Genomic DNA, 12,330 nt, shown 5'->3' with positions numbered 1-12,330 from the left:
TTGAGGGGGATGTCAAGGTCAAGTGACTGTTACAAAAGTTGTGCTGAGGATGTCAAGGTCAAGTGACTGTTACTGAAGTTGAGGGGAGGATGTCAAGGTCAAGTGACTGTTACTGAAGTTGAGGGGAGGATACCAAGGTCAAGTGATTGTTACTTAAGTTGAGGGGAGGATGTCAAGGTCAAGTGACTGTTACTGAAGTTGTGGGGAGGATGTCAAGGTCAAGTGACTGTTACTGAAGTTGAGGGGAGGATGTCAAGGTCAAGTGACTGTTACTGAAGTTGAGGGGAGGATGTCAAGGTCAAGTGACTGTTACTGAAGTTGAGGGGAGGATACCAAGGTCAAGTGATTGTTACTTAAGTTGAGGGGAGGATGTCAAGGTCAAGTGACTGTTACTGAAGTTGAGGGGAGGATGTCAAGGTCAAGTGACTGTTACTGAAGTTGAGGGGAGGATACCAAGGTCAAGTGATTGTTACTTAAATTGAGGGGAGGATGTCAAGGTCAAGTGACTGTTACTGAAGTTGTGGGGAGGATGTCAAGGTCAAGTGACTGTTACTGAAGTTGAGGGGAGGATGTCAAGGTCAAGTGACTGTTACTGAAGTTGAGGGGAGGATGTCAAGGTCAAGTGACTGTTACTGAAGTTGAGGGGAGGATGTCAAGGTCAAGTGACTGTTACTGAAGTTGAGGGAAGGATACCAAGGTCAAGTGACTGTTACTTAAGTTGAGGGGGATGTCAAGGTCAAGTGACTGTTACTTAAGTTGAGGGGGATGTCAAGGTCAAGTGACTGTTACAAAAGTTGTGCTGAGGATGTCAAGGTCAAGTGACTGTTACTGAAGTTGAGGGGAGGATGTCAAGGTCAAGTGACTGTTACTGAAGTTGAGGGGAGGATACCAAGGTCAAGTGATTGTTACTTAAGTTGAGGGGAGGATGTCAAGGTCAAGTGACTGTTACTGAAGTTGTGGGGAGGATGTCAAGGTCAAGTGACTGTTACTGAAGTTGAGGGGAGGATGTCAAGGTCAAGTGACTGTTACTGAAGTTGAGGGGAGGATGTCAAGGTCAAGTGACTGTTACTGAAGTTGAGGGGAGGATACCAAGGTCAAATGATTGTTACTGAAGTTGTGCTGAGGATGTCAAGGTCAAGTGACTGTTACTGAAGTTGAGGGGAGGATGTCAAGGTCAAGTGACTGTTACTTAAGTTGAGGGGGATGTCAAGGTCAAGTGACTGTTACAAAAGTTGTGCTGAGGATGTCAAGGTCAAGTGACTGTTACTGAAGTTGAGGGGAGGATGTCAAGGTCAAGTGACTGTTACTGCAGTTGAGCGTTAGCTGTCAAGGTCAAGTGACTGTTACTGTTGAGGGGAGGATGTCAAGGTCAAGTGACTGTTACTGAAGTTGCTCAAGTGACTGTTAATGTTGAGGGGAGGATGTCAAGGTGTGTTACTGAAGTTGAGGGGAGGATGTCAGTGAAGGCTGTTAATGTTGAGGTGTCAGTCAAGGAAGGCTGTTAATAAGGTGTGTCAAGGTGTGTTACTGAAGTTGAGGAAGGCTGTTAATGGATGTCAAGGTGTTAAGTGGTGTCTGTTAATGTAAGGTGTCAGTGAAGGCTGTTAATGGTGTTAATGTCTGTCAGTAAGGTGTATATCAGTGAAGGCTGTTAATGTAAGGTGTCAATGTGAGGTGTCAGTGAAGGCTGTTAATGTAAGGTGTCAGTGAAGGCTGTTTATGTAAGGTGTTAATGTGAGGTGTCAGTGAAGGCTGTTAATGTGAGGTGTCAGTGAAGGCTGTTAATGTGAGGTGTCAGTGAAGGCTGTTAATGTAAGGTGTCAGTGAAGGCTGTTAATGTAAGGTGTCAGTGAAGGCTGTTAATGTGAGGTGTCAGTGAAGGCTGTTAATGTAAGGTGTCAGTGAAGGCTGTTAATGTGAGGTGTCAGTGAAGGCTGTTAATGTGAGGTGTCAGTGAAGGCTGTTAATGTGAGGTGTCAGTGAAGGCTGTTAATGTGAGGTGTCAGTGAAGGCTGTTAATGTGAGGTGTCAGTGAAGGCTGTTAATGTGAGGTGTCAGTGAAGGCTGTTAATGTAAGGTGTCAGTGAAGGCTGTTAATGTGAGGTGTCAGTGAAGGCTGTTAATGTGAGGTGTCAGTGAAGGCTGTTAATGTAAGGTGTCAGTGAAGGCTGTTAATGTAAGGTGTCAGTGAAGGCTGTTAATGTAAGGTGTCAGTGAAGGCTGTTAATGTGAGGTGTCAGTGAAGGCTGAACCAAGAAGGAATATGTATCATTATAAAATGTTTAATTTGGTCTTGACAGATTCACCAAGGTCTTGATGGAAGAACAGAAAGTCTTCAATGTTATCATACCCTATGTCTAACCATATTTTATTTTGTCTGGACAGATACACACGAAACTTGGTGGATGAGGGGAATGGAAAATTTAATCTCATGATACTATGTTGGAATGAGTCGCAAGGAAGCAGCATTCACTCACATGCCAACTCCCATTGTTTCATGAAGATCCTTGATGGTGGTGTACAGGAGCAGCTGTTTAAGTGGCCAGAGTCCGAGGACGAAAAAGAAATGACCTGTATAGAAACGACAAGATTCAATAAAAACGAAACAGCCTATATCTGTGGTAAGATTGCTATGCTGAATATTGCTGACCCATATAAATATCTACTAAGGTCAATAGAGACTGTGCTGAATATTGCTGACCTATATAAAAATCAACTAAGGTTGATAGAGACTGTGCTGAATATTGCTGACCTATATAAATATCAACCTGTTATAAGCCCATTACTTTGACCTTGATGTCATGTGTTCCCGTGTCCCCCCACCCTCCACCTCTTTGTTTTTCTTCTTGATAGATAAGAACTTGTTTGTTAACCTGTGCACCAACTATCCATGACAATGGTCCCCAAACTGGTGATCATTTCTGTTTTGAATGAGGAACATCATCTTAACGGATGTTTGGATCTTGTTTATAAAGATTTTGATATTGAAGGCCTGTATACTACTAGACCGGTTACATATATACAAAAATCATTGAAGATCAGTGTAAAGTAACTGAAAGCTCGTTAAGAGTTTACCAATAGCAAGTGAAAGTTTTAAATCCTGAGCTGAACCGAATCAAGAACATTCTTGCATTTTGCAGTTGTAGATTGTAGTATACAAATACAGTACCTACACCCATCTTTGTATCCCAACAACAAACGATTCAAAAAAAAAAAAAAAAAAACAATTCCGCCCTCCCTACGATCCATTTACATTTTTGAGCATCAATTTTCCATTAAATTTTTCCACTGGTGAACTCTAACCAAACTTTGAGCAGTAGGGACCAGGTGATACGGTTGAAGGTATAATCATGTGATGTTGTGTTGTAGATGAACTTGGGCTGCACCGTGTGGAGAACCCAAGCCACTCTGACAAAGCTGTGTCTCTGCACCTATACAGCCCACCATTTGATGAGTGTCAGTGTTTCGACCAGAGGAATGGACATTGTACACGGGCTAAGGTCACCTTCTGGAGCAAGTTTGGAAAGCGTACCCCCTATGAATGTACACAGGTTTGTTGCCCTTATTTACTTTGATACACACAGTTATTCCCCTTTACTACCTCTTCACATACAGGTGGGTCTACATATTTGTAGTTATCATTATAAGTGATCTGTTTCATTTTATTCATCTATCTCTTCTTTGTTACACGTCAATAATATCTAGTTATCTCCCCTTGGTTTGCTGTCAGCATTTAGTTATTTTTTTTTATCTGATGCCCTTTAAACCAACCCTATGTCAATTTGCATTATCTCCCCTGTGTTACATGGAATTATGTACATGTACATAACGAGATTTGTAACCATATTAATTCTTACCTATATCCACTAGTTGTCTCCCCTAATGCTTGTGTCACATCGTCCCGTAATTGAGCAAAGATGGACACACAATTAATGAAATGTTCATATAAGGTTGTGATCGTAAGATCTTTGGGTCACTTGTTAAGCTATTTCAAGTCATCATATCATCAGGCCCCGGCAACAACCTCATTAGTGACAACATAATCTTTGACATTTCAAAAAATTTGGTGACAGACAAGGTGAAGGTCCTTTGTTGTATTGAATTCATGTGTTGATCTTGCCTCTGTGAAGTCCATTATGAAGACATCTTGTCAAATTGTATCATCTTTGTGTTTACCTCGCATGATCATTGGTGCCTCTGAGCATTTAACTCTCACAAAGACAATACAAAGGAATGGAGAAGTCATTACATTGTTTTAGGAGAGCAACACGACTATATAATGTCCTCACAATGCTGGTGTGTAGCCATTGTATTATCATACAATTATTGTTATGACATTCTTAATGGCCTGTCAACACGTAAAAGGTCATTAGGGTCATCAACCGTTAAAACTATTATCATACAATGTGATCGAGTTGGTACCATTAAGCCAGTGAAGACATCCAAATTTGTATAGCTTAAGTATTTATTGTGTCAGGGTAACATAGACCAATGAATGGCCAGTCTCACATCACTTCCTGTTGTCAGTCCTCAGAACTAATGTCTAAAAACCCAATTTTAAAGGATTGTTTATAAAACGGTTTTAGGAATTAGATTTAAAATAGTTATTTTGGGATCTGGGCATGACAGTTAACAGTGCTACTGGGATGGTAGGTCAAAGGTTTTTATACCATCGGCAGATCACATGACACCATTGTGAACCTATTTTTGAACACATAATCTCAATACAACATCACATAGTCACTGTGTGGCTTTCAAGTGCACTTCGGGAAAAACTCTTTTCTTGGTATAGCCTTTGTGTGGTTTGGATGACATCATGTGACTTTTGTATAGCCTTTGTGTGGTTTGGATGACATCATGTGACTTTTGTAAAGCCTTTGTGTGGTTTGAATGACATCATGTGACTTTTGTACAGCCTTTGTGTGGTTTGGATGACATCATGTGACTTTTGTAAAGCCTTTGTGTGGTTTGAATGACATCATGTGACTTTTGTATAGCCTTTGTGTGGTTTGGATGACATCATGTGACTTTTGTATAGCCTTTGTGTGGTTTGGATGACATCATGTGACTTTTGTATAGCCTTTGTGTGGTTTGGATGACATCATGTGACTTTTGTATAGCCTTTGTGTGGTTTGGATAACATCATGTGACTTTTGTATAGCCTTTGTGTGGTTTGGATGACATCATGTGACTTTCATATAGCCTTTGTGTGGTTTGGATGACATCATGTGACTTTTGTATAGCCTTTGTGTGGTTTGGATGACATCATGTGACTTTTGTATAGCCTTTGTGTGGTTTGGATGACATCATGTGACTTTTGTATAGCCTTTGTGTGGTTTGGATGACATCATGTGACTTTTGTATAGCCTTTGTGTGGTTTGGATGACATCATGTGACTTTTGTACAGCCTTTGTGTGGTTTGGATGACATCATGTGACTTTTGTATAGCCTTTGTGTGGTTTGGATGACATCATGTGACTTTTGTACAGCCTTTGTGTGGTTTGGATGACATCATGTGACTTTTGTACAGCCTTTGTGTGGTTTGGATGACATCATGTGACTTTTGTACAGCCTTTGTGTGGTTTTTATGACATCATGTGACTTTTGTACAGCCTTTGTGTGGTTTGGATGACATCATGTGACTTTTGTAAAGCCTTTGTGTGGTTTGGATGACATCATGTGACCTTTGTGTGGTTTGGATGACATCATGTGACTTTTGTACAGCCTTTGTGTGGTTTGGATGACATCATGTGACTTTTTTTGTATAGCATTTGTGTGGTTTGGATGACATCATGTGACTTTTGTATAGCCTTTGTGTGGTTTGGATGACATCATGTGACTTTTGTACAGCCTTTGTGTGGTTTGGATGACATCATGTGACTTTTGTATAGCCTTTGTGTGGTTTGGATGACATCATGTGACTTTTGTACAGCCTTTGTGTGGTTTAGATGACATCATGTGACTTTTGTACAGCCTTTGTGTGGTTTAGATGACATCATGTGACTTTCATATAGCCTTTGTGTGGTTTGGATGACATCATGTGACTTTTGTAAAGCCTTTGTGTGGTTTAGATGACATCATGTGACTTTCATATAGCCTTTGTGTGGTTTGGATGACATCATGTGACTTTTGTACAGCCTTTGTGTGGTTTGGATGACATCATGTGACTTTTGTATAGCCTTTGTGTGGTTTGGATGACATCATGTGACTTTCATATAGCCTGTGTGTGGTTTGGATGACATCATGTGACTTTTGTATAGCCTTTGTGTGGTTTGGATGACATCATGTGACTTTCGTATAGCCTTTGTGTGGTTTGGATGACATCATGTGACTTTTGTACAGCCTTTGTGTGGTTTGGATGACATCATGTGACTTTTGTATAGCCTTTGTGTGGTTTGGATGACATCATGTGACTTTTGTATAGCCTTTGTGTGGTTTGGATGACATCATGTGACTTTTGTATAGCCTTTGTGTGGTTTGGATGACATCATGTGACTTTTGTACAGCCTTTGTGTGGTTTGGATGACATCATGTGGCTTTCATATAGCCTTTGTGTGGTTTGGATGACATCATGTGACTTTTGTACAGCCTTTGTGTGGTTTGGATGACATCATGTGACTTTTGTATAGCCTTTGTGTGGTTTGGATGACATCATGTGACTTTTGTACAGCCTTTGTGTGGTTTGGATGACATCATGTGACTTTTGTATAGCCTTTGTGTGGTTTGGATGACATCATGTGACTTTCATATAGCCTTTGTGTGGTTTGGATGACATCATGTGACTTTTGTATAGCCTTTGTGTGGTTTGGATGACATCATGTGACTTTTGTATAGCCTTTGTGTGGTTTGGATGACATCATGTGACTTTTGTACAGCCTTTGTGTGGTTTGGATGACATCATGTGACTTTTGTAAAGCCTTTGTGTGGTTTGAATGACATCATGTGACTTTTGTACAGCCTTTGTGTGGTTTAGATGACATCATGTGACTTTTGTACAGCCTTTGTGTGGTTTGGATGACATCATGTGACTTTTGTACAGCCTTTGTGTGGTTTGGATGACATCATGTGACTTACAGTATGCGTTTTACTTTCTTTGATTGAGGATTTGTATTTAAGTAAATTTGAGCCAACAACAAATTTTAGTTTGATAATTATTGCAATAATTATGAATTTGATCCCCCCTTTGTCCCCCCACCCCCCTATAACAACTGAACGGCCTTGAGCTGACCTTAGATTAATGTCATGTCATTACTGCCTGACCTCAAGCTTTTAATAGAAAAAAAAATAAAAAGTATTCGTCATGGCCACCAGAAGGCCCAAACTGGCACTCCTCCTTTAACGTTGTATGGCTATCTGATGGACGGTCAGTATTAGTAAACTGGTTGTACTTGTATTTACAGGCGAAATCTGCTGAAAATAATTAAAGATGAAGAAAACGAGAATCTCTACAACTAGGATGTGTGAGGCCCTAGAGGATGGATACAATAGACCAGTGGAGAGCCCCGAGGAACTGTACTTGCTCTTACATATTTACATCTTGTTGGCATCACATTTTGCCTGTGTTGTTTCACATGTCAAATTCCCATTTCACATGTTTTAATTCATGTGCTGGATTCCCATCTCACATGTTTTAATTCATGTGATAGATTTTTTTCCAAGAGATTGTAATATTTTGAGTTACCTTGCCTTCTCATGATCATGAAAATAGTCATTAAATTTTGGTATGTGTTTTCCATGTATAAATTCAATTTAGAATAAAAATGAAGGATTTCATGTGTAAAAATAGAATCATGTGTGGAAATGAAGGGTTATATGTGAGAAAATGAAGGGTTTTATGTGTGAAAATGGAGGGTTTTATGTGTGAAAATGAAAGAGTTCATGTAAGAAAATAAAGAGTTTCATGTGAGAAAATGGAAAGATTCATTGTGAAAATAAAGAGTTTCATTGTGAAAATAAAGAGTTTCATTGTGAAAATAAAGAGTTTCATTGTGAAAATAAAGAGTTTCATTGTGAAAATAAAGTGTTTCATTGTGAAAATAAAGTGTTTCATTGTGAAAATGGAGGGTTTCATGTGAGGATATCCCTGTATACATTATATCTAACTTGAAATTCGAAAGTTTTGAAATTGGCCAATAACATTTCTCAGCATTTAAAAAGAAACCAAATAGTTACAAGCTGATAGTTGAAACATTGGGAACTTTTAAAATCTTTTATTGAATAAATGATGCATTCCTCTTGTCAACATCTGAAAAATTTAAATGCTCAAAATTTGATTTAAGATTTTCTTCAAATAATGAATATGGCTCTCTCATAGAATTTCAGAAAATCAATTGACAGCTATAAACACTTTGAGTTTTTGATATAAGTTTGTAACACAATCATAAGATAGAGACATGTTTTGATTTCTGAAGCCTATGGAAGGTGAATTAGCTTGTTCATCAGTTACAATTCTATTTTTTCTCTAATTATGTTCCTACTTCACATAAATATATATAACATATGTAATGATGTCAGGAAGGATTACAGTGTATCTAGGTAGAAAGGAAGTAGATTCCGGTGACAGCTGTTTGTCGGTGGATGGAGGAAGTCTGTGTGATAAAAATGGGATCATTGTGAGTGTACATGTATGTATGTGATTGATATTGTCAGTTGTCTTTCATATTGTCTTTCATAAACATCAGGGTTACAATATTTCCACTCTTTTTCAAATATTGTTTTTTTTTCCAATTTATAAAGAAATATTCTAAATTGAAAGCTTGTTTCAGAATAGAAAGTGATTTTGCTATTTAATGCTGCCTGCACCAGATCAGATTATCTGATTGCTTATAGTATCATTTTGGCAAGGAAGAATACACACTATATAAAAACTGGTATAACAATACATTGCTTTACAGTTTGAAGCTAACAATGTAACAAAATCTCAGACTGAGAAGATTAAATAAATAAATAAATAAAAAATTAAATTAAAAAAAAAAATTAATAAAAATATAAAAAAATAAATTGTAAATATGTGTATCGTAGCTTAACTACAGGTTTTGTATTCTGTGCAGGCAGGGTTTTACAGATGTCAAATTTTGCTATTTTGTGCCCTGAAGTTTTTGCTTTGTGTGAACCTATTTTGTAACCGTGGCTGTGGATTTTAAAATGAATGTAACAGGTGTCCAAGATAATCAGAGAAAACAGACATGGCTATGGTTGAGGTTTTTAATGGTGATAAATACGATAACTCTAGTTACAACAATTGAAGGTCTAAAACCAGGCATTAACTACTCAAGGGAGCTTACTCTATAGTTACAAGTTCAAAGGCTTAGAATTTTATAGTTACTTAAGGCAGGTAACTCTTGAATTACATCTGTAATGTTTAAGGATATATAGGTAACTTCTGACAATAATTCTCCAGTTACACATGTTACATTTCAAAATATAGCTATTCAAGGGAGGTAACTCTCAAGTTACGCATCTGATATGGATGTTTATCTAACCAAGGGAGGTAACTTTCTAGTTACACATCTGATATGGATGTTTAGTTAACCAAGGGGGGTAACTATCAAGTTACACATTTAAAATGGGAGTTGAGCTAACAAAGGGAGGTAACTCTCTAGTTACAAGTCTATTGTTCAAGAATCTAGCTGTTCAAGGGAAGTAACTTTCTGGGTACATGTCTTATGTTTTAAGGTGTATATTTCCTTAAGGGAGGTAACTCATCAGTAATTTCTTCAAAATTTGCCAACTTCTCTTCCTTGCAAAATTTAATATCTTTTTATGGCATATTACTATTATTAGAAAGTAAATATTGATTTTAGTAATGCAGAATATAGTGTTGTAGTTACACTTACTTTGTTATTCATTACTAAGATTGTTGGTGCATACAAACTTTGTTTTAAAAGCCAGGTTGATCATATTTCACAATGCAAAATATGTGGTGTGGTGGAATTATTTGTTAATCATTCCGCATTTTGATGCCTATTTTCTGTATAATTTTTAACTGTCAAGAATGTTCTGGTTACTTAATACTAAATAAATCTTATAATTGTGATTGACAGGAAATCTATTTTCAATTAACTTTATCACATCACTACCATGTTATTGTAATTACATCCATTGTTGTATAACACACATGTCATATGACCTAACAGAGATTTGATTGGCTGATGGTTTCCTTTGTGATGTCATGACATCATTTACATATAAAGGTTGTTAATATCCTCATGCTTGATTTTGTATCAATCTTACAGCATGCTGTTTTCACAAATTTCCAAAAAATCAAATAAGAGTTCCATGATACACAGAATCTTACACATTCATTTACACATTTATTGTGAAATCTATGAAACCAAGCATAATTTTTTTCATTTTTTCTCATCAGAGGCTTGTTAAAATGAAAAATTTCATAAGTCTCTTATAAATAGTTACTCATGTCAGATTCTTGATACAGGTTTAGATTTGGTTTAATTTGTTATTTATTTGTTGTTTCAACCCTTTGTTCATGTAACGGTTGTTTGATCAATAAATACAGTGTAAATGACAACCACATGTCAATGATGCAGCTTTTGGTGCAAGCATTCCTTAAGCTTCAAATTGAATCACATGATCATAATCTATCATGTGACTTTAAGTCAATGTCCTTGATGGTGAAAAAAATGCAAGAGATTCAGCTCATTATGATCCTGAAGGAGAAAAAAAAACGTCTATCTTTAAATATACATTGAATTCGGCAAAATCGTGATAAATTATTTAGCGGTATCATTATTAATACTTGCTAAATCAAATAATGGTAAAGTAAAAAATAAAAAAAACGGTAAAGTAGATTTTTTTTAATGTATATTTTATGAATATTAAAAACTATATTTTATGCTAAATTGGTCTGAAAACAGATAATTGTTCAGGTCCGCATGAGCCAAGAGATCAGTATTGGCATATAAAGAACATGTACCGCATATGTTTTTTTTTGTCAGTTGTATAATTTGTTACTGTATGTGTGACATACAGCTTGTTATGTTTGTAAATGAGGCTGAATATTATCAAAATATATTTGTTATAATGTATTTTATGAGTGAAAAAAAAAGTGCTATTTCTTGATATGAAAGATATACTAATTCAGAATCCCTCCAACATGCTCATATAAAATTCGTAAAGAGGAGGTTGGATTTCGTAAAATATCCTTTTCTTGCCGTACTCTGTAATACGAAATGGTGACTAACTTTTGGGGTTTAAACCTTTAACGTTATTCTTTTAATTTTAATTTTTATTTCTGTGGTTTGTTTGTCACCAAAAAAATGACAAAATCTACACAAAAAATATTTCATGTTATATCTGAAAGGTTAGTTATTTTTGGTAGTAGTGTCATAATACTTGGTGTTATTGTTTTGCTACCACAGCAGATTTCACCTTTATTAGCCTCTATCTTCTACATGATTGTTTAATATCATTTTCTTAACCTAAACTCCTCTTAATATCATGCCAATTTCCCAAACTACATCAGTATCGCATAAAAATAATTTGTTCGAAGAAAAAATCAAAATACACTACTTTATTTACAGTAGTTGCTTGAAGGCCCATATACTTAAATATTTATCAAGCTGTATTTTAAATAACTAATATGGGACAAGCTTTAATTGATTTCAGTGTCATGTTCAGATGATGTTTTTGATGGAATACCTGTCCCCGTAACGAGGACACAGATGTCACTCCTCAGAAATTTGTGATACATCATGTTTTAGCTGATTCAGGTTGTTGAATCATCACTTCTCACTTCATGTCTCCTCATACACCTAGCATGCATGCCAGAAATACTGTAGAATATTTGTATACACTTGTTTATTGCTTGCCAGGTACATTTCTTCTTGTTACAGCGAACAGAACCTCATCAAATTAAGAAATGTAAAAACTAGTAATCAGATTAAGAATTTGTTTGTCAACAGGCTGTGTTCCAATGCATAATTTGTTCATTTGATGATTTTTGTTCAATGATGTTAAATGTCAGAAATAAAATTGGGTGCACTGCGTAAGCTTTGTTTATTTTTTGATGGCATGGTGTTGTCCGGCTGTCAGCCATAGTAACCTTTTGTTGGCATCATCAGATATTTGGTTGTTCAGATCTGCCTTCGTCTATATAAAATAGTGTTGATGTATTTTACAATAATTGGAAAACATGCTTGATATTGATCACTCTAATTGGTCCAAATGGCATGTGTTCTTACTGTGGGAAGAAACTGCAGTACTGGTTAAAATCCCATTTGGGCATGTGGACGACTCCCATATTTTTAGGTCATCTGACCAAAGGGTCTGATGACCTATTGCGATTGCCTTTTGTCCGACGTCGTCTGTCGT

General features: G+C 36.7%; 1 protein-coding gene across 1 annotated transcript in view; it reads left to right on the top strand.

Moving 5' to 3' along the window:
- The window catches only part of LOC132561198 (cysteine dioxygenase type 1-like), a 34,348-nt gene extending 22,345 nt beyond the window's left edge, over positions 1–12,003 (top strand). Inside the window, exons 3-5 of the mRNA XM_060225929.1 lie at positions 2,386–2,621; positions 3,370–3,551; positions 7,401–12,003. Coding sequence (XP_060081912.1) covers positions 2,386–2,621; positions 3,370–3,551; positions 7,401–7,424 — 442 coding nt within the window. The 3' untranslated portion in view covers positions 7,425–12,003. The remainder of the gene's footprint in view (positions 1–2,385; positions 2,622–3,369; positions 3,552–7,400) is intronic.
- Positions 12,004–12,330: the final 327 nt, after the last annotated feature.

The sequence above is a fragment of the Ylistrum balloti genome, unplaced genomic scaffold, assembly GCF_031769215.1.
Source record: "Ylistrum balloti isolate Yb309-2 unplaced genomic scaffold, AGI_CSIRO_Ybal_v1 Utg371174, whole genome shotgun sequence".
NCBI classification, from domain to species: Eukaryota; Metazoa; Mollusca; class Bivalvia; order Pectinida; family Pectinidae; genus Ylistrum; species Ylistrum balloti.
This window is presented reverse-complemented; position numbering and strand designations above follow the sequence as displayed.